The 24,025-nt window shown below is 40.8% G+C and overlaps 1 protein-coding gene across 2 annotated transcripts in view; it reads right to left on the bottom strand.

The window, feature by feature from the left end:
- Positions 1–24,025, bottom strand: part of LOC146371175 (mitogen-activated protein kinase kinase kinase kinase 4-like) — a 103,883-nt gene that overhangs the window by 38,772 nt on the left and 41,086 nt on the right. For both annotated transcript variants that reach the window (XM_084908175.1, XM_084908176.1), the window contains exons 3-4: positions 14,772–14,828; positions 955–1,080 (exon numbers count right to left, since the gene is read on the bottom strand). In XM_084908175.1, coding sequence (XP_084764301.1) covers positions 955–1,080; positions 14,772–14,828 — 183 coding nt within the window. The remainder of the gene's footprint in view (positions 1–954; positions 1,081–14,771; positions 14,829–24,025) is intronic.

Raw genomic sequence — 24,025 nt, forward strand, 5'->3', positions numbered from 1 at the left:
CAGTAGTCTTAAGTGGTGTCAGCACAGAACATGAATATCATAAAACAGACACACACTCTGTATGTCACCCCCACGCACGGCAGACAGCATGAATCCACAACAGTGGAGGCTGTAAACGGGGCTGTGGAAGCAGCTGTAAAAACAAATACAGGACTGTGTTGTGAAGTGAGAGTGAGATCCCTCCTCCTCCCCAGGAACAGCAGAGCCTCCAGGTCATAAAACGAGGTAATCCTGCCTCGGACAAACGACCAGCTGTAAATTTTCCCTGCTGCTGTTCTCTACTTCCTGATCCTCCCCACCTCTCCCTTCTCTGATTGACTCTCTTCCTTTTGTTTCTCACTTATGCACCATTTATTTAATTCCACAGTCTTGTTGCTCTTTTCTAGAAATCTGTTTTGTTTTTTTGTGTTGCTGTCATTTCTTTTACTGCTCTTCAAATATGAAGAACTGCACACTGGCTGTAATGAGGAAAATGCATAAAGCAACTTCAACTCCATATCAGCTGGAGAGCTTTCTGACTTCATGGTATGTAATATCTCTCTTATCTGTCATCACACATTCAAACAACTTTCTAAAAATAACAGTGTACACTTTGGCTGTTATACAGGAATATTGTTTAGTTTGTCTTTTTTTAGCCTGGCAAATCTTTTCATTACAGTCTCAAAATACCTTCTAACATGATGATAACACACTGAATGTATGCAAAATCAAATCTTGTTACGTGATCTTATAGTTCCTGCTTGAATATGAATTTAATCCTACTCCGTCCCTTTGCTCAATAACTCCACAAATGTTCTAAATTAGGATTCTTCAAGATTCGGTTCATTAAGTTATATGAACAATTCAGATTCTGTGATTGGTCAAGAGTGAAGAATGACCGCTGTGTCCAGTTTAAATTGAACCTGTAATGTGTGTAATACTGTGCTCGTTATAAAAATGGGATGTTAAACTCACCCAGAGCTGGTCATCATGGCCTGGTGGACTTTTCTTGATGAAGGCTCCGTAGTAGGTGGCTATGTTTCTGTGATGGGAGTACTTCTTCAGCATGTTGATTTCCAACTTAATTTCCTCCTCTTCATCCTATGAAAAAAAAAAAAGGTGGAAAACCAGAGTTAGGACATTATCATTGGCTGTGATTCAGCTGGGAAGCAATTATTTGAATTAACAGAGTAGATCCAAACAAACAGTCATGTCTATTAGTTCTGTTATCTGAAGGATAGGAACGAGGTACATATCACGCCCCCGTGTCCTGGCTGAAGAAACCTCTATTCAAACCCTAAAGACGGATGACCTGTAATGACATGGTTTTGGCCCCGCCTGCACATTCACTCCCTGTGATCACAATGACCCTGACTTCGATAGCCGCTCTTCACCGAGCCAAGCTGCGTAACAGGGCAGCCTTGTGTTGTACCAGGAGGCAAAAATATGTAATTTCGTCTTGCCAAATAGATCCCAAATCTGGGCCACTGTGAAAGGGTGCAACCTCCAATCCCTCACCAGGGGACACCCCCTGGAGGGAAGGTCTGGCCCCTGGTTCAAGTGGCCCGGAACATGGGTGGCTCTTAGAGACAGAAAATGAACACTGCACCATAAAAGCAGAGAGCGAGACAGCTTTAACAGGGGAAGAGAGCGTATCCCTCCCTGCCTGTTTATGTAAGAGACCACTGTTAAATTGTCTGTCCTGACTAGGACATGCTGGACCCTCGGAACAAAAATGCCTGAGAGCTAAGAACACTGCTAGCAGCTCTAAGTGATTCACGTACAGCTCAGGCTGCTCTGTGGTCCAGACACCTCTCACTGATGCGTCATCGCACAGAGCTCCCCATCCCCATCTGTGGATACCACCTTGTGAAACAACACCCTCCCAATCTGAGAGCCCTGGTGCAGTCTGGGCTCCCTCCAGGGACAGACAGCTAGCATGCAAGATTCGTGTCATTGTCAGGTGACACAATGCACACAGGTGGTGAGAGAGTCCACCATTGAAACACTCATCTATAACAGTCCAAGTGACACTACGGCGATCAGAGATGCCATCATGCCCAACATCCATTATGTCATTTGGAAACGCCGCCTGCATTCCAGTTGAAACTGTCCAGCTGCAACGTGGAGAATCTGCACTGCTTGTACGGCAGAGTTGTGGGGCCACCAACACCATGGTTGTGGTACGGTGCCAGATAAGCAGCCAGGGATGGCTCCATACCAGGTGTGTTAGCTAAGCCAGCCTCGTTGGTGTCATCCATGTACTCCATGCTTCCCAGCTCCATGTACTGTCAATAGGCAGGTACAGTGATATGGTTAGACGGCGGTTTGCTCCATGATGCAGTTAGCTTGCAAACAAATTCTAGGAACATGGGAAGATGAATTTTTGGCCCCCATGGGCTCTGGTGGAAGGAAAAATCCCACGAACTGGTGGAGGAGAGGGCCAGTGGCGAAACAGGGATAAAGAGACGCATCATCGTAGCTGGCCGGCGCAGTAGCAGCAGCACGCTGGGCTGACGATAGGCTCTCCTGCTCATCCTCTGACAAACCACGGCTATCCAGGCCGATGTCCAGCACATCATCATCTTACTAGGGGCCGCTGGCCAGTCAGCACTCCTGCATGGTTCCGGCTCGTCTTCGGTTAACCCATCAACATATTTCATGTGGTCAGCCCAGCTAACTGCAGGTACATCGACCAGATACTCCTCGACTTCGGAGTCGGGCAAAGCTGGGGCCCCAGACTTGGAGAGGAGAGGGTCATGCTGTGCAACAGCTGTCTCTCCCAGCACTTTCTCCACAAACATCACCATCGTCTTTCCAGCGCTCAGACTTCGGGCTCAGTCAACACTCTCCTAGTGTGGACAATCCCCAGGCAGTCTGGGGGTATCAGTGTCATATGATAATTATAATGATCTTGAATCTGTAATCTGTTCAGCTTACACACTGCTAAATATTGTTAATGAGGGTCTGTGAAGGTTCTCAGTCATCCAGGTCATCGTAGTCAAAGGAGCTTGCAAAGAAATCTTTGAGATCCCTTCCCAGACGCCTTAACGCCCACTCACATCCTGGGCCATCTGACCTCAGGAATTCGCATGATAAGGTGGGGCCAGGTTTCACAATGAACACACCCGAAACTCTGGCTGATTGGGACCCACACCCAGTTTCACACCTTGGCTCAGGCGATTAGAGGATCATCAGGGGGTCCTTTTGTCCCTCTGTGGGGGGATACTCCCACTAGGTTTAAATCTGGGACTCTCCACCATTCGACCTTAGAACTGAAGAAGCTTCTCGGATGAGAGGTGAAACGTCTTCAAGTAACTTAAAGAAGTCCAGACGCTTTTCTTTGCAAGCTCCTTTGACCATTGTTAATGAGGCAAAAGCATGCCAGAATGCACACACACAAGTAACAGGAGCACCTGTAAACACATACATGTAACACTTTTTTACAGCCAATCAGTGCCAACTGTTTGAAAGAACTACGTTAACACAGACATGATTTGAACGTGTATAAATTGACTGGCAACTGCTTTATCTATTGACGGCATTTAAAGTGCAGACTTTAAAAGTCTCAGCTGGGCTGTAAAAATGCCAAACAAAACAACGAGCAATCTAGAGGAATATTTACTATCATCTGCCAGACAGTAGTGTCAGCTGATGTATTCATAAATTAAATAGTTCTTATTCTGTGCAGGCTTAAATGTTTTGTTTTGTTTTTTTTGTGTGAAGGTTTGCAGAGCTGTTCTGTGCGCTTTTACAGCACCACCTTTTGCTGTGTTCCTGCATAGCAGATTTACAGCTGAGATCTACACAACTCTTAGTCTCTACTTCTCAAAGTCTTTATTTGACTCCTTATTTTAAATGGTAGGAAAACATTTGACTATGTTTGAGGATTCTTTGCTATGCAAGAACTGGTTTTCATACTTATATGAAAGTCTGGTCTCAGTGGGAAACTTATAAAATGGGCTGTAACTAAACCAGGTTGTTGTGTTGGTAGTGAAAACTAAAAGAGAAGCTAATTTTGCTGTTTTTTTGCATCTACTTGTGAAAGACAGGGCCAGGCAAGAACACAAACAGTGTCCAAAAGAAAATCTAATAAATGTATACCTCTCCAAACAAACATGGAGACACAGCCTGAATTCAAAATGATAAGTGAGCCAAACACCCCCCCCCCCACCCCACCCCATGTGTCCCCGTCACACTCACAGGATATTACAGTACAGGCTCAGACACACGTTCAGGCACATAACAAGATCAAGTGATTATTTCTCAATCACGGTGACAAAGCTGGGTGACATTTGTTCCTGAGTGTTTTTGCTTCAGCTGAGCACGTGCGTTTGATCTAGCGACCCAACCGGGAGTGACATGACGTGACATTTTCTTTCCAATGGCGGCTGCTTGATAAGCAGGAGCTGCAGCCTGGACTCCTTAGTAAACTGCAGCAGCATCATATGTCCACGGAGGAAAGGCCCCGAGGAAGTGCTGGGCAAACTGTTTGGCTTTTCATATCGAAGATGGTGACATTTTAACATGAACACTGCTGATTTTGCAACTCTACTAACCATTCTCTTTATTGTTGTTGCACTCTGGTTGTGTTGCAATAAGATTAAGATTTGCTCTGTTTTATGGAGAATATATGCAGAATCCTTTTCCACACAATAATCCAGGTACATCTTCATACTACGACATATACAAGGTAGAAACTTGTCAGTCAGGTTGGCCTGCCCTTCCTTAACCTCGTTTACAACTCCAATAGAGACTGTATCATACAAAATGATGATCATGCTACTAGAAATTAGAAACTAAGATCATACAGTCATGTGGAAAGTGTCTACTGAGGACACAGATCAAAGTAGCTGAGGGTGATTTTCCCATAAACGTCCATACAAGCAGACCTATTTTTGCAAACATCAAAGTCCCTCCCGCTGGCCGTTTGAAAGAATGCAGGTTTAAGGCACATGATGTTCACTTAGACCCAGAAGGCTACCACCACTTCATATATTTCATCTATAATAATACAGTGCTAGACAACAAGTTTTGTGGTGACAGTTTGGGGACTTTCCACAAAGAAATGGTTGTCCTTCGCTGGTAAAGAAGAACTTCATCACTCTGCACAATGTGTCTGGATGCTCTTTACCCAAGAACTTCAACTAATCTGTAATCATACTACATTGTCTGTGAGTAATCTGGCAATCGGTTACTTAGCAAGTGATTCCATAATGCAGTGGTTGACAAATATACCTAACAAGAGAGAAGAGAGAAAAACCCCTGCTATTTGGGGTCGAGTCAGAAATCTTCCAAATCAAACATGTGGAGCGACCTTTGTGAAATAGTAGCCCTTATTACAGTACTCATTAAACCACTTACTGCCTTTGTTTGATTACTTAAGTTTTTCCAAATATCCTCATACATCAGCGAGATGGGCAGATAGGGAAAAAAAAACAGTAATATGTAATGCACATTTGCACATCGATCACCCAGCCTCTGTTTGAAAACAACAGAGTTTGAAGGTGGAAACTTCACGTTATTTGAAATTTGTGCAAGAGAAGAGCAAAAATGTGACGATGCAAACTATAGCTAGGCCACAAATAACCGTCAGGGTTTCCTCTAATGTATTATAAGTACCGTAACTCTGACCTGGGAGCATCAAGGATTTAAAAAAAAAAATTCTAATATGCTTTAATAATATATAATATAACATATTGTATGCTGTCACTTATTACATGTGTAAATGTTAACTATGATTCACGGCTCTCAGTGGTATAGGCTGTACACAGTGACTCACTGCACACGCAGAGATGCACTTAGGTCAATACAGCTCCTCTGTTCTGTCTGTACCACGCACAACATTAATTGAGCGTAATGTTAAATTACCCCAAACCCTACAAGTACCTGTTTAACAACCTTTCAAGGTAAAAATCCCCAGGCTATTTACTGCAGCAACCGGGATATCAAATCTCCCCAAACACCTGTAAATGTAACATTGCTAATGACAAGCTAGTATGGACTGACGCCTAAAGTTAAGAATTGGTAAAGAAATTCGAGATCAGACTATGATGATCTCAACCACGAAAGCTTTGGTTTAACAGGTAAGTAAAAGAAGCAGTGAGTACGTTCATTAGATTAAAAAACACTGAGAGAAACAAGAACCCAGAGCCTGTAGTTTACAAATCAAATACATTTCTGCACTGAAGACACCATCTCACACTTTCAGATGATTTGCTACCAACAGAAAATCTTCTAACCAACATCACACTGTAGTTACACAAGAATAGTGGCCAATTCACCACTGGTTTTACTGCAACTGTAATAAAAATCTTCTTCCTACTCGCAAGTTAATGCCGCTTGATGACTGCCAAGACCTTTATATTTATCCCTGCAGGTAGCTACCTCACTCTGTTGGCTGTCAAATTCAACTTTCTTGTCAAAGGGGATAAGAGTGGCTTTTTATATTAACGGCAGGTTCAATCTTATAAGTTGGCGCTGGAAGAAATTAAAACGTGCACGTCTTATCGAGAACTGCAGGAGCAACAAATGACAGGCAGCTGACGGCTGCTACCATTTCTGAATCCGACCCAGAAGTTAAAGGGCAGTTCTGCCAGACTTCAGCATTTAAAAGATAAGAGATGGGTTCACTGGCGACCCCATTGGGTAAATAAAAGCGAGCAGCTCAGTTTCACCATCTCTGATATACAGAACACCCAGTAAACATCACGTTTGGATAACTGACAGCGCACAAGTTCGTGATCACTTTAAAAGAAGATATTTTCATGCTGTCAGTCATGTGGACAGTATTTCAGAAGCAGTTTTTTTTTTTACTATTTAAATATTTCTGCACTTTAAGCAGCTTTTAAGTAAAGCTCTATATACTCTGTCACTTCCTGCAGCTAAAAATTAAAGCTAGTTTACTTTTAGCTTCCATTGGACAAGTTTTCTGATATTTATTTTTACTTTAACATGCTGAGAGTTTTTAAGGACTTCAGCAGGAGCTTTGACTGTCATAAAGATGATGGGGTCAGTCGGTCAGACAGACAGCAAGCCAATCCCTTGAGTCACTGTCCATCAGGCAGCCCGCTGGTTACTGCTCCAGCCAGGCAGCCGGTCATTTGGCTAGGCAGGCAGCCAACCAATCAGTCAGAAAGCCAGCAAACCAGACTGCTGGCCAGCTAGTCCTTCTGTTTATCCACTCATCAGCAGCAGGCCCGCAGTTAGCCAGCAGCCGTCCAGCTACTCACCCAGCAGGTGAGCCGGCCAACCTGTCAGTCAACCAGTCGGTTGGTTAGATGAGTAAATTATACTTTGAAAATAAAAACAAAACTATAAAGGGTGCTAAAGGATGCAGAGAAAGTTCCACACAGACACCAGTACCATCTATGGTCAACAGAGCATCCATCGCCCACAAAATGTCAGTCATGTGAACATTTTTTGTAACAACTGAGAATAATTACAGATGCGGAGACCAGAGTGAAGGCGGAGGAACGCAGCAGGAACATTCTTAAGCATTACCCAATATGGGACATGAATCACAGCTAAAACAGCAGCTAAAGGAGACGAAGACGAGAATCCCCTAAACTGACAAAACACAACAGTGGTGGCATTTTCCTTATGTTACAGGCAGCACGGACAAAAAGCTCAATACAACAATGCATCTATAACATGCACCTATTTTACACTAAAACGCAGCAAAGACATGACAGCAAAGACTTCAAATAGGGAATCTGAAATCACTTTTATTGATTCTGTACTTTAATTTTTTTGATTCTACTTTATTTTTAAAAAAATTTGCCAGAACCAGCTAATCAAATGCATGCGATCTTTAAGCACTCACGCTTGCCAAAGTATTATTATTATCATCATTTACACATTATTATTATTATTTATATCATAACAACATTACTATAACCTTTGATAAATGATCAAAACAATTAATCTGCAGTCAAGATTGGTGGTGATTAATTTGATATACAGTTATGAATGAATTGGCATCATCATCATCAACATCAGTTTGTCCAAATCAGAAAGCATAGTTTGGACTCAATGAATGCAACTCAGAAGACACATAAACTGTGTGTGTGTGTGTGTGTGCGTGTGTGTGTGTGTGTGTGTGTGTGTGCGTGTGTGTGTGTGTGTGTGTGTGTGCGTGTGTGTGTGTGTGTGTGTGTGTGTGTGTGAGTGTGAGAGAGAGAGAGAGAGAGAGAGAGAGAGATGGGATGAAAAGCAGGAAGTAGCCTGGATGTCAGGACACAGCTGCTTTAACGAGCAGATGACATCACCCCCTCTCTTTTTGTCACATGTTCACCGTGTCTCCTTCTCTCCATCTTGTTTGCACATGTATCCTGTCCACCCTCTGTCCTCTTTGCAACATCACTTCCAGTTGTCCTCTATAATGACTCTACTCTTTACTTTCACGTTCATCCATCCCGTCATTACGCATCTCACCTCGGCCTCCCTCTTTCACTCTCGCCATCTCTCGCTCTCTGTCTCACTTTCCCTGATTTGTAGTCAGTCCTTCAAAACAAGGCATCCTGAAACTACTCATTATCATTCCAGGGCATGAAATGGTGGGGAGACTCTGTTGCAGCCATATTGCTTCTAAAGTATGACAGCACACAATTTGAGCAGTGCTAACAGAACTACCGACCCAGGGGAGCAGACAGCCGCAAAATGGAAGCATAACGGAAAATGGAAGCAGAGTAGCAGGGAGACTTCTTCAGAGGCCAAAAAAGGTTGACATCCCTCTAACAGACAACCGGGAACATGGAGAGACTTGTTCCAGGCATTACTGGGTTGGCTGTCATACCTGAAAATGCCCCATGTGGATTCCTCATATATGAAGAAGGGTGATAGAGGGACAAAATCCACAGTATTAAAGTCTTACAAATGCATTTTCAATTTCTGCGTAAGCTAACACTGTGGCTCAGCAAGGAAACACTTGATTCCAATTTGATTCATCTCACTTTTAGCTTAGCTGAAATTAAAACTGTTGGAAATGGATTTATTTTACAAATTCTGCTTTAAACTGGTCTTTGAGGTTAGAATATATGAAACATTGAGTTACATACATTGATTTATCACAGTACATGTTATCAGTCTTTAAAAATGATCCTAGATTGAATATGAATAGTCTTAACCAAAGATATTCTCGATATTTCAGTGAATAAGTGAAAATGCTGACTTTTGGTAGCACTGAAAGTTGTTTCAAAGGTTTTAAGTTTTAACTACTTGGGAATATCTGATGAATATCTGCATCAGTTTGTATGGGAATCCTTCAATGATGTTGATGTTTCACTCTGAAGTGACGAGCTAAGTTTTCTCAAACCAGAATCGAGTTCTTTTGTTGAACACATCCAAACTGGAGGAACGATTTCAGAAACTTAAACTCAAAGGTTCAAACTTGGAATTCAGTGTAATAGGTTTTATATTGCCAGACATTTCAAAATGTTTTATTATGTCATTCACTCTTACTGCGTCTTCCACACCTTCCCACATTCACACCTCTGAGTGTACAGTGGGAGAGGGAGGTGAGTGAGAGCAGAGAGAAAGAGCTCTCTTGGCTTGTGATGTCTTTCAGTTCACGCACAAAATTTACAGAGACAAAAGGATGCGAGGAAAAATGGCTAGAATAGTAATTTATTTCCCGAGGGAAGCGAAAGGCAGAGAGAAACATGCTTGCTGTGGAGTTTTTCCTCTAATCAAGATTGATTTTTCCCCCCATTAAATTCTGAGTCCTGCTGTATTACATCAAGTCAACAGCAGCAGTGGGAGATGCAGAATGCAGCCATGCTGCAGCTACAATTCCCTCTCTACCTCTTCCGCTTTCTTTCCAATTTCCTATAAGGGATGATGATGACTTCACTCCCTCTGTCAGTTCTCTCACGCTTTCCCTCATTTCGTAAACAAAACAGATGTGGTGGCTGGTGAGAGATGGTGAATGATGGAAACGGGGAGAACACAATGGGCATATTTGTGCCAGAAACTGGAAGAGCAAGGGTGAAAACACAAGTGAGGATGAGAAATTTAAGAAAAAGAGAGCATAAAATGCAAGGAGACGACTGATATAAGAATCTGGAGAATGGATGTGAGTGAGCCTGCAAGCAGTGATAGCCCCTCCCATAATCCCACTGCACTTTACATGAACCTTCTCTGGGGGAAGGGGGGGGCATTATCACTGATTTCTTCTCCTTATCTGAGCTTACTCTCTTACTTAATCGACAAACATCCAAAAACACTTCTTACAATTAATCAGACAGCTGTACTACGGGGACAGACATTCCTAAAACGCAGCATCGGCACTGCTTTTCTATCTAAACTTAAACAGACTGCAAAAATAAGGATTCCTGCACAGGAGACATTAAACTGACGGACATTAAACTGCCAGTTGCTTTGGATGAACAAAGTCACCAGTGTGGCATTACTGGTCTGAAGTAAAGCACAAGGATAAGAGTTGCCACCAGAAAGCATTACCACCCAGTAAAACATAAACAGAAAAAGAAAAAAAGAAACAGCAATTACAGCTGTCTCAGGAAGCAACACACTACTGTCTCCAGCACGGCACACTACAACAAAAGCACATCCACACATCTAAAACGATGTAATAGCATTTTACAGGCATCACAAGAAACTGCGTGGTGCAGAGAAGCCTGCATACACCATCTCTCTCAGTCTTAAGCACAGGAAGCAAGCTCAGGCTAATTTCCTCAAAAGTAAATGAACAAAAAAACTGTGGTAAACAGTTTCAACCCTTTTGGAGAGAAAGGATGCTGTATTTCAGTGTTGTGCATAGATGTGCACATAAAAGGCACGAGTATTGCTCCACTTTCAGAAACTTCTATTTTATCATGTAAAAGCCAGGAGGAAGAGAAATCTATGTTAATGCCACTTTGACTGGTTTTGAAAGAACTACAATTATATCTGAACAGCAAGAATCTTTAATGTCTGTTTTCATCTTATTCACTCTGTGGGAGATGGAGAGGAAGACACAGGTGTTTCTAGTCAAAACAAAAGCTTCAATTAAATTAGTTGTACCTGTTATAACCAGAACCAACTGTGAATCTGTGTGTTAAACGCTGGTTTAGCTTGCACAGCTCTACCACATTAGCCCAAATAAAAGACAGTGTTTCTGGGGTTTCAGAGGTTTGCAAGTCTGTGTTGAAGCTATTTGTAAAATTGGTACTGCAAATAAATATTGTTTTAGTTATAATTGATTTATTCTTCAATATTCTTTATTGTTAGCAGAAGTAAAACAACAACAAAAATGCTCATGAGAGAGCTTTAATGTGCAAATCGGCACCCTTAAATTGCCTTTATAGTCCAACCAATCAAAACACAGACATGTTATGACTTTAAAAATGTTACATTCTGTCTGAAGCAGTCAAATATGAGTGAATGTTGCTAAAAACAAATTCTAAGAATAATAAAATTATCAAACCAGAAAAAGTATGAAGTAATATGAAAATCTCTGTATGCAGCCCTGGAAGTTCAGCTGAGCACAGCCTGAGGAAATGTGCTCTAGCCTCAAGAAATCATCAATGCTGTTGCTGTTTATTGCAAAAGACATGCTGCCAATAAGGAGCTGATGAAAGTTATTGAGTTACAAAGGCAATTTAGCTCTGCTGTAACCTTCACATTATGACAATTTGCATGAAATCAACATTTTAGTTTACAGTTATACCCACTCATCTTTAGCGGCCTATTTTTCACACTCTCAGTCTTTTAATGGGGTATTGAAAGGTTTAACAGAAACTTTAAAGCAACTGAGGCTCAGAATGACTTGCTTATATCACAAAGCCCAACCTTGTACACTGTTACTCTATAGCCCTACTGTTTTCTTAAGTGTCCATTTTTCACCCTCTCTCTCTCCCACACTCTCTATACAGAACAGGAAGTGGTATGTGGGTCAGAGCACATATGCAGAGATGAGCACAGGGAATCGAGAGTGTTCCCAGAAACGCACACACATAGGAAAGAAGATGTATAAATGGGAGGTTTTCCATCCATGACTTGTGAGTGCATGAAAGCTCCTGTGGTTCCCATCATGTCTCTCTCACACACACACACACACACACACACAGACATACATATGCATATATACAGTAACTGTTATACTGAATTTGCGTACATGTGCAGTATCTCAAGTTTTCCCAATGCAAACAACTTCCTCTGCCTGACAGTCATTCTTGGCCGGTGTCCAGCCAAACAGATTGTGTTTATTTTATAAAAATGGCTGAAACCGTGTGGAAAAGGGACCACTCAAAACATTTTGGTGGAACGGGAGGGAAAAAAGTAACTGCCAAGACTCCTCAACATGTGTATTTCTCTTCAGTGATTCATCTTGTATGAATACATAAACATGTCCCCATCAAATGCTCTTGATCCTTCCTCGTTCCCTTCTTTTTGATCTCTGAGGCTGAATATGTAGATTTGTTCCTGCAGGCTACAGAGTTACACCCCGAGCTCGTGATTGCCGCTTTTAATGTTTTACCGTGAACTAGATTTTTCAAAGGCAACTCCAATATGCGGCATGTGAGAGCCCAGATGTGCTGAAGCTGTAGAGTAAGAGCCTTATGTTTGTTGAGAATACTGCCATGGACTGTATAACCCAAACTGCTTCCAGACACTGGTTTCCAGCTGCTCCTGCGCCATGATTATCCAGAGCCAGCAATTTTGATTGTTTGTTGTAATCTTTTTGTTTACTGATCAAAACTGTCAAATAGGCCAGAATACTTGTTAATACGAATCTGACTTTAAAAACAACACAAAAAACATTTTTTTAATGAATTTCAGGATAACTATTTATAATCTATTAACAGTGCTATACAAAAGTCTTAAGCCACCATTTACGTCTGTATTATATAGTAATACGCTATAATAGTTTCCACAATTCTAATAAACTTGAAAGTCAGTATTTGGTATGACCACCTTTATTCTTCAGCACGTCCTGCACTGACTGCATTGACAGTGTGTTTGGGATCACTGTCATGCTGAAAAATGAAGCTGTTGCCAATCAGATGATTTCCAGATGGTATTGCACGGTGGATTAAAATCTGACTGCACTTTTCTGCATTCACACATCCATCAATGTTGACAAGATTCCCAACACCACTGGCTCAAATGCCGTCCAAAAACAAGATACTCACTGTTGTACCTCTGTCTGAGTGGCCATGTCTGAAGAATACTTTGAAAGACCCTCCTAAAGGGTCATCAAAATGTGCTGGCAATATGTCCCTATTGCTCTCTTGTAACACAAGAAAAACAAATTTTCTTAAGGTATGTCAAACTGCACCATCACAGTCTGCTACACTGCTTCCATTTACGGTGCACATAATGTTGTGCTTTAAAGCTTTTTCCTGTAAACAGCCTTCCAGATTCTGAGTGGAACCATGTTTTAGACAGCCCTGCATAAAGACGCTGACTTTAACACTGTCGCTTTCATCCATAACTCAGAGGTGGTCCCAGAAGTTAACTTGGGAGGTGTTACAGAATGATTGAACAGATAATTAAAATTAAATACTCGACAAACAAAAAAATCAGTGGCTGAAACACTTTCTTTTCTTTCCATTTCAGAATTAACTGATACTACAACATTTCTGATGTCTCTAACAGTCCTGGAGGCTGATTACAGCACTACCATCTTTGTTACAAATGAGCTCTTATTATCACAGAGGACCAGTTTGAACGAGGATAGAGTGGGATGCACATTAGATAGTAAGTCTTTAGAGATACAGATGAAACCAGCAGGGTCCTGAAAGGCAGACAGTACAATCCTCTTCAGTGTGACAGTTAACCCAGATTAAAGCTCTGTTGGTACACTCATTCCTCTTTAAGCCATCTGCAGGAATATTTTTCTTCTTGGCTCATTTGGCCATTGATTCAACGATGAGTAAAAAAAAAAACCCAAAAAACAAAAACAAAACATCAGCATGAGGTTACTTTAATAACATTTTCTGCTTGTATACACATTAAGGAACACAAAACTAAAAAGGCAGAAACAGCCCTCTGGGGCCCAGTTTAACTCTGTGGATCTCAAACCATTTACATGCACGAGTCTAAAATCATCATTAGCTAAAGTGCCCCGAGAGAAGTGAAAAATCTGTTTGCTTCAAACGTGACCTCCTCAAAGTTCATCTAATAAACAGAGACCACTGTTAAGAGTGATGGAAGCTATGTGATTATATTCCTGACTATTTTTGGAGAGAAAATATTGACATGAGGGTGTGGAATGGAGAGAGGCTGTGGAGTGGGGAAACTGTTTGGTGTTTATCTTGTATGCTTCAGAAAAGCTATTTATTCCATCACATGCAATAAAACTTAGTCTGGAATCAATTACAAATATGCAAAGTACTAAAAGTACTAATGTGCCAACTTCCGCGTGCGGTAGGTTTCATGAGCAGGCCTACTAACTTTAAACAGGTGTCTGCTTGCAGTTAGAACCAAATCAAATTTCCCTCACAAGACCCCTTTCCAGCACCAAATCTCACGTGTTTATCTATGTTCCAGTGTAATTTGTTTTCTGGATTGAAAGAGTGACTCTTTTCATCATTTTATCTATATAAAAATTTATTGGCTGACAATTACTAAGGCAGGTATTCCTATAGTCCTACAGCCACTGTATCAGTTTCAGTGGAATATAGCTGTTTCTGTAATGGCAGAATAATTTTACTTCATTCAATCCTTCTCGTGACAGGCGTTTGCTGCAGGATTTAACAATCCCACAGTGCAAGAGTGGTTTAGCTGGGATTGAAACCTGATTAAAGACAACAAAAGATTACAAGCGCATGCTGATAGGTGTTACTGACCTCGGTGACGTCCATGACCTTGATGGCCGCCAGCTGTCCCGTCTTAACATGTCGACCCTGCAAAGAAACACAGGAGAGAGGAGAGATGAGCAAAGTGGAAATCTGTATTTTTCTGCATTGTGAACAGCAGTTACCAATGTTTGTAATTAAAGTGTAAGCTTGGTTATAGGACAATTAAGAGCACAATGTGACAATAAAAGTTGCTGTTTTATTGAAGGCCAAGTATATGACTATGCAAATCGATGGTAGTGTCCAAGGCTGAGTACACATGGAGGTTTATTCAGCCGTTCCAAAAAATAAAAACCACATTTATAACAAGTTATTTGTCTCTACAATAGTGTGGAGAACCACAGGCAATAATCCAAACCTTTATCATTTCCAAACAGGCTGAGCACAGTGTTTCCAACGTGGACTAAAACAGTAAACTCATTTTATCCAGGCAGAGCAAACACAGTCTGAACAGCTTTTCCAAATTTAAAGGACATAAACAGCGTGAAATAGTATGTGACCTGAAAGAGGCAATAATGACACCATGCTTCACTACATGTGTGAGTAACTAGCCTGCAGCTCCACCATACTGCATGCATGTTTTTCATAATTTCAGAATGAATGTGACAAAACATGCAATAGGCTTGCACAACGTTGCATGTGTACCTTTCTTTTTTTTACAAAAGAAGTTATTGCCAATAATTGTTGAGATAACCGCAAGCTTGTGGTCAAAGCGGTATTATCTCATTCTTGAGAGGCTTTCAGAAATACTTTGAGACTTCGTGAAACTCAGCACCAAAAGTATACAACAGAAAAATTAAGGAGGCTTTAAATGAGCTAGAAGCTGGAAATAGATTATAGGCTAACAATAACTTTTGGGAGCAAACTAGCATGTAACAATTTTTGTTTTTGTTTTTTTAATGCCATGTAAAAAATTAAACCAATAGCTTATTTTAAAGATATTGTGAAGACTTCACTTTTTATAGACTTTTTAAAATATTTCATGGCAAGCAAAAAATAATTACTCTAACAAACTAACAACTTACATGTTGCAATTGCTCTAAAGCCCCCTAAATTAATTCAGCGTTAGGGCCACTGGGAAAGAAAAAAAAAGTGGGCATGTCTTTTTTTCTTCTTTTTCTTTTCCAGAATTCTGAGAAAAAAGTCAGAATTCTGGAAAATAAAAAAAAATAAAAAAAATCTGACTTTAATGTCACAATTCTGACTTTTTTTCTCAGAATTCTGGAAAAGAAGAAAAAAAACAACTTGCCCACTTTTTTTTTTCCAGTGGCCCTAATCCTCTTCCGTAGAAAACAACTAATAAATACTCACACTGACAAATACTAATGGAGCACTAGCTACTCGAGCAGTTTAAAAAATAGACTGTAAAATTTAAATTTCAACCATTTGGAGAGCTAAAATTTCCAGTTCACCATGAAAAGAACAAAAATTACCAACATATTTTTCCAGGCAAAAGAACACACCGTTCAAGTAGTTTTCAGATGCCAGAATAACACCCAAAGAACAAACCTTATTCTCACACTAGCCTACATAGCATTACAGGAAAGGTACACAGCTGTTACAGCCTGAACAAGCAAGCACTTTTGAATACAGCAATGGTGTAGAGATAAACAAACTCTTCCAGGAAAGACAAACACAGAAAGGGAAAAATTTGAGATGATGCAATGCTTTATGACTGTATTATGTGTGTAGTGCCTGTGTGCGTCTGATCAGGTTTCCTTTGTGAGAAAAGACACTGTGACACCTGAACCACCAGCCCCAACGACTGAGTGATGAGAGATTAACCCATTTCAGTTTAGTCAAGGGGGGCGTGTGCGTGTGCGTGTGTGTGTGTGTGTGTGTGTGTGTGCGTGTGTGTGTAGGGCTGACGAAAAAGGTCAAGGCTGATAGAGACAGCAAACTGCAAAACTGACAGGAAAACAAATCTCTGATGGTTCTTTTTGGTGGGGACTATCGAGTTACACTACGGAACACAATAAAGGATAAAGGAGGACTCTGACTTTTCTATAGTACTAGATTTCGATATTCTGTTATTTTGTGACCTTTACTTTATGCCTTCTTGTGGTAATGTGGCTCTTATCTCAAAATCTTAAACCTTTCTCTTTATATAATCTTAACAAAATATTATCATAAGAGAAATAAAGGACAAACAAATGAGAAATAAACAGATGTTTTTAAATGCAGAGAGGAGATAGAATATTAACGTAGTACATTTACTGTAGAGCATATGTAAACGGTCAAAACGGTCAAGCTGTTTTGACCATTTACATAATGTGACATCATTTTAAAAAGACTTTTGTTGCTTAAATGTAGCCCAATTTAGGTTCAATAAGCCCCACAAACATTCTAGCACATGAATTAACTATACAAATGTTTACTTTATTTTCTCCAATGAATATAAACTTCGACCATCAGTTGCATTAAAAAAAATTACATTTTGCAACACACAGGCGAGTTAAATCCATCGCCAATACTGTGATGCACCAAAAACTTTGTTGTGAATGTTTGGATGCTAGCACGCTGCTGCAGTGGCCTGTAGTTTGCATAGAAATTTGAACTTACCTGCAAAAACTCGTTAACTACTAACTGAGCAATACAGAAACTTCCAGAAAGTCCAAACTTTTACTTTGAATGAAAATGTCTCTATTAGCCTCCATCAAGCTTAAGTATCTATCTTACTGCAGCGCTGCTGAGTCAAACGTTTCTAAGCCATGACACAACCACACTGCAGGTTTTCCCTATTATGTACTGATGCACACAAACTAACCGCCACTAACAAATGCTCTCACAAGGAGATTTGCAGGCACAAAAGTATATGAACCCTCACTATTCCCCCGGCTTACTGCCTCCTCAGTGTGACCTCACCACCTGCACTTCAGACTTTGCATTTCTTTTTCTCCGAGCCATGTTTAACAATTTGCTGCCAAAGAGAATAGCAGGTAGGGTACCAGCCCATTTTAGCTGATGATGCAGTTTGTAAAGGCGGCAGGCTGTGTCTCACACACACACACGCACACACTGCAAATACTCTGAAACATCTTATATTAACTCCCTGACAAACAATGGAAACTCAAGCAGACACACACCTTACATTCCCCATACACTCACATACCCCAGGCTCAAAGATTGTATAGAAGTTGTGTAGATACTGATGAAATCATGACACTAATGTGTGAGAACATGTGCATCTTTTTACACCCTGAGGTTTTGTTGCATACAGTTAATGTGTAAATATGAAAAAATATAATTATGACTGTGTGTGTGTCACAGACTAAATTACTAACAAATTTCTACGCGTCTGCATCACTCGCCTTTCCATGTGAGAAAGGTGACCTCAGCACAGCACAGACTGTTATAATTACAGACACCCCCCCCCCCCCCCCCCCCCAAGACAAGCATACAACGGTTAAAAGATGACATCATCTTCTTCCCAGATTCTTTTGTTCAAAAACGAGACACAGATATACGCACACACCTGGCCTTTATGAAAAACCAAAAGACAGAAAAAAAGCCAGAAGGAAGAATCATCAGTCTTTGGAAATAACAAAGACTTCCAGAGAGGAAGAAAAAGAAATTAGATGTTCACACAGGCTGTCCAGTTTTGCAACAATATCTAAACATGTGGTTCTAAAAGTAGACCCTCCAAATTGCCTCAAATCAAATCTGCTTGTAGGCCCATCTGAAATGATTTACTTAAAGGATCCTGTGTTGTGTCTATTTACGTAGCTCTTGAGGCAGAGTCCAAGAAGAAGTGGACAACATTTCAAAAAGCACAAATCAAATGTTTCAGTGACATTAACTCTCAGTTTCACTCCACTATAAAGCATTTCTTTGTCTGTAAGGATTGATGGTCTTTTCCACAGCAGTGTAAAACTCAAAAACCACCAATGTCAAAAACAGAAAACATGAGCAGCCCATGTTTCAGAGTAGTCTATAAACTTTTATCACTGCCCCCTACTGACAGTCCACAGCTTCAACATACAAATGCAGGTCTTTAAGGCCTAGCGGAAGCACTCATGGACGTCTGAGCTTTAGGTTTTTTATTTTTGTTTTATTTAGATAAAAACTGAAACATGCTAAACTACTGAGATCACGATTCACTGTGCTAGCCCCAGCATCTTCAGTGTTGGTAAGATTGAGTCACTGCACAGATGAAACACATTCAAAGAGAAAAGGAAAAAAAAATCCCTGCCGGAGGTTAAGACAGTTTATATATAGTTTGAATGCTCATAACACTGCAGTAATAAGGACACTGGATTTTAGGGGTTAAAACTGCCTTAATAGACACTCGGGCATATATTTAGTTGCCAATCTTACAGTTTAGACCTTTAGAGACAATGTTTTTTTCATTTCAGCACATAAATCGTCACAAAAGATGACGATTTACCAAGCTTTACTTGTTGGGTATAAACCATATGGTTTTTAGCACTTAAATCAAAACTGAAAAAATAAAAACATTATGACTGCTGCTGCTTTTTTTCCTCCTAGAAGAAAAGAAGATTAAAGGGGAACATTAAACTTCAGTCAATCCTTCATTCTGCTTTTTAAGAGCCCTTTATTGCCTAACTATGAATGCAAATAGTACAGTTACTGAAACTCTCTGTTAACACCTCCCAGCTGACTCCATGCCCCATTCAAACATGATATAATCTTTCTGTCATCCGACTCTCCCGTGACTAGCACCGTGATCTATCCGTTCAACGCTCAGTCAATTCTCTGTGTGGGATGTTTGGACCAGAGTTTCCTTCATCATGGAAAAGCCTGCAGGGCTTAGGAAGTGGAGAGGAGCTGGTTTCAGCAATGAAGTTCGGCTCATATTTCCTTAACAAGTTTTCTGAGACAGCCTTAAGGGAACTTTTGCAAGTTTGAGATAACAATACACCCTTGGTTTGGGAGCTTTTTTACATAGATGTACTGTGTTACCCCTTTTCCATTAAAGGTGTTTTGGTGCCAGTGTCCAATCTTAAACTGGTTCTATGCAACTCCAAAGACTGGGGATGCCAAAAGAGCTTGCACAACTTAAGAGGCATTCATGAATGGCTTTGCATTCATATACTCATTGATAAATATAAAAGTAGGTAATTAAAGCAACAATCATCAAAGATGAATGAGCACCATGACAGATGAAGAGTTGCAGCCTGACCTTTAGGGATTCCTTCACTCTCATTGTTCATCTCTCCAACCAGAACCCACCAATGGTTTAATGAGGACCTGACCCTAGAGTTCACAAGGATCATTCAGGTAGTGTGACCTTTGACCTCAAGCTACAACTTCAAGGGGCAAGGGATCCAGGTTATTTTCACTGAAGTGAAAAGCTATGTCCACATAGAAGGCCTGGTGTTTACAGGACATTTGCCCCATCTGTTTCCACAAATGATGTGTCAAGGCAAGGTAACCAGATGTAGGTCATCCTCATTGTACAAGTGCTTAGTCCCAACACACATCCCCTCTACTTACAGACAATAAATAAAATCTGAGCTTAAAAAAAAAGCTTCAGGTCATGTTTAGAAAGTCGACAATTATCTGGTGGATACACTGACATACATATACCGTAGGCCTGCACAATAAATCGAAAATTTATTGTCATCGCAATATCAGCCTGTGCGATGGGCCCATCGCAAAATACGGCGTAAACTGCGATAATTGGGTACCTTAAAATGTTTACACACGTGCTTTAAAGAATTTACCAATCAAAGAAACCCCTTTACACATTTGACCAGTCGAATAGAGCCCTTCACGGCATTAACCAATCAATGGATTACAGGCCCGCCTCCTGCGTAGGTGGGGAGCGAACAGCGCTGCATTAACGAGTCAGAGTTGTAATGGCTGACTATGGCTACTGACTGAACTCGTGGCTAAAAATAATAGTACCTTGCTTATTTGGAGGTACTTTGGATTTGATAAAGACGATGTTCTCCAAACACAGGTGCTCTGCAAAACTTGCCGAACACTTGTGGCAACCACCAGAGGAAACACGACTCCACCATCATCTTCCAACATCCATCATCAACCACAGAGAACTGTTTGAAGAGTTCCAGAAAGACAGGGCTAGCCAAACAAAGGTTGCTAATGTTAAGACAAAGAGCACAGCAGTCCGACAGCCGTCTCTGTATCAGAGTTTTTCAAGTGGAACTCCTTATGAGAAAACGTCGAAGCGGTACAAAGAAATAACAGAGGCCATTACACATTTTTAGGCTAAAGACATGAGGCCTATAAATACAGTTAGCAGAGAGGGCTTCACCAGTCTGGTACATAAAGTGGACCGGAGATACCGCATCCGCTCACGAAACTACTTTTCCCATGTCGCCATTCCACAAATGTACGAAACATGCCGCAAGACCGTCATGTTTGAACTGCGCCAAGCTGAAAACTACGCAAGCACTACAGACCTATGGTCAAGTCGTACAACGGAACCATATATGAGTTTCACAGTGCACTTCCTCACCGAAGACTTTGAACTGAAAACACGGTGTCTAGAGACTGTATTTTCCAGACTCGCACACTAGTGAAAATATAGCCCATGTATTACATGAGGTGCTGGCCAGCTGGGATCTTAAAGAAGACCCAAATTTTTTTATGGGGGCGATGTTTCAATGTTAAAGTGCACTTTGTTGCTACACTGCTAATACAGCAGCTTTCTTTAAATAAAACTGTTGCAGTAAAACAGAAATTATGTATTCTGGGTTTTTTTTGTTTTGCTATTTATTTTATCGCAAGTCATATCGTTATCGCAATATTGATCACAGTTATCACACTTCGGAGATTTTCCTAATATCATGCAGCCCTAATATACCAGATGCTCATTTATCAGACGGTTACTTGTTTTAACTTCCCTGAAATGCCCACACAAAATAAGCTTAAAGCTGAAGAGGTTTTACTGCAGAGCGTGCATGCTACTTTCTCGTGGCTGCCCTTTACCCTTGCAAATTAAGACCACACTCTAGATTTCCTGCCTCATATACATGGGCTTATCACAAACTAGGAACCACAGGGACCAGCAGGCTGTGACCGAGTGCCACCACTTCCTGTCAGGTTTAAGATATTTTTGCCCTATAACCAATAAAAACACATCTCTTATCATTGATTGACATCTGTTTGACTATTACACACCACACCAATTATTTCACTGACTTTTTGTTTGTTTAGTTTTTTCCCCCTGTTGCTTTTTTATGGGGGGGGGAGGGGGGGGCACACAACACATTTAGTGTTGCTTGTTTGCTTTAAAAACCAGGAAATCTGGTTTTACATTTTTTTTCCAGCTGCTGCTTGGAAACGGCGGAAGTCTGGAGAGATATAAAGAAGAGCGAAGATGAGCAAGACGAGGCTGAGAATCAGAGGGTTAGAAGACGAGGAAAAACAAGAAATAACAACATGAGTTGGTGTGTGTGTGTGTGTGTGTGTGTGTGTGTGTGTGTGTGTGTGTGTGTGTGTGTGTGTGTGTGTGTGTGTGTGTGTGTGTGTACAGATAGAAGCCAGATAGAATTAAGACAAGGGGGGGAAAAGAAACTGCGCGACTTCCCCCTTAAGGAAATGCCAGGGAAGTGGAGTCATTTTAGAGCCAACACACACACACTCACTACAAATTGTTGTCAACTGTACACATAGTGCATGTTTATCTTTAATCTGAATATATACCTGATTTTACTGGGCATACGTGTGAGTGTGTGTGCACATGCATGATCCATTTCAGGACAAAGCGTCCTTTATTGTGCCCCTCTGAGCTTTCGGGGCACAGAGAAGGAGCCAGGTGCAAGCTTTAGTGCAAACACAAATACTTTCACAAACACATTCACATGCACAGATGCACAGAGAAACCCCCAAAACAAACACACACATATAGAAAGATGTGCACAGACAAACACCCTGCCTATTTCTGCAGCTCGGCAGTGTGAAAACCATCTCGCTAACAAGTCTTTATTGATCAAACCAACAACGTGTGGAGTTTTGAAAAGTCTTGAAACCATCATGACAATGATGGGCTTTGACACCTATGAGCAGCTTCTTGTATGCTAAACACAACCTCATAACTGCTATAACAGCAGACACACACACAAAACAAGGTAGAAAGAAGAAAACACAAGGGCCAGAGGAGGAATTAAAACTTTTATTGCTGCTTCCACATCACAGCTGCTGCTCAGTTCTCTTGTCAACAACAGTGACCGTGTCGATCACTAACCCTACAGTGCTTCTATTCTCGTGGGAAAAGCACAAAAAATACAGGCACACATACAGTTTATGAAGGTGTCATAAGGCAGGAATTCTCTTTTTAGTTAGTGTGTGTCACAGTACATAGTTTCCAAGCACACCACTGTGTATTATTTAGAAGCAGGGCAATTGATTATTTCTGCTGCTCATTGATCTGTCCATTAAGTGCATAAAAAAAAACCAAAATACTGTATGTGTGTGTAACTGTTCTCCAAACAGTCGCAGTTGGGAAACTTTGATGACAAAAATCCATCTACCATCTGCCATCAGTACAAACGGACACCTGTTTTAAGCTGTAAAACTTCAAGCAGCTGTTTCAGAAAATCCACCCAATCAGCTCGCATTAAATATGCAGACGAGAAGCCTGCATTTCATATCATTTACTGTCTTAACAGTAAATGATATTATTCTTCAGGCAAAACATTTTAAAAGTCCTTTTTGTTATCACTTAAAGCCTAGATAAAGCTCAGATTTTACTTCTTATTTTGGCCATTATAGCACCCAGAGTGTCTCCCAACGCTGTAACCTGACATTCACGATTCACTCAAAGGTTTGGTTGTGTGGCTCAGGCAGAGGAGCTCATCTGCATCACTTCCTCCTGGTTATGACAGGGTACCGTGCAAATGAAGAAGACATCACTTGTGTTGATCTACTGCTTTGTGACAAACACCCAGTTAATGCAGAAAGCTTGTATTTTTGAGCTATTTTTATCAGTGCCCCCTGAGGTAGACTGCAGCTGCCATCTTTAATGGAAAGAAACAAGAATAATGACAGTCAGAGATTATTTTTTTAAACTAAAAACATTTTTCTGCCTGATAGTAGACAACCAACCAGTGTCAAATCTCACAGAGCTGAGTCATATTTGTGGTGCTTTCTTTGTTTGTGACCCATTCATTCCCCTCCTCTTTTTATTCCCTTATCTTAAACTCCACCTTCGCAGATGGGGAATGAGCTGCATTTTTGCTATTTCTATATCAATTCAGACTGGAGGATTTTCATTAATCTACAGTACCTACCAGGCTCCCGCCTTTGTCTTCTCC

Source organism: Perissodus microlepis, chromosome 16 (assembly GCF_051167445.1).
Source record: "Perissodus microlepis isolate ML-2025 ecotype Zambia chromosome 16, ASM5116744v1, whole genome shotgun sequence".
NCBI lineage: Eukaryota > Metazoa > Chordata > Actinopteri > Cichliformes > Cichlidae > Perissodus > Perissodus microlepis.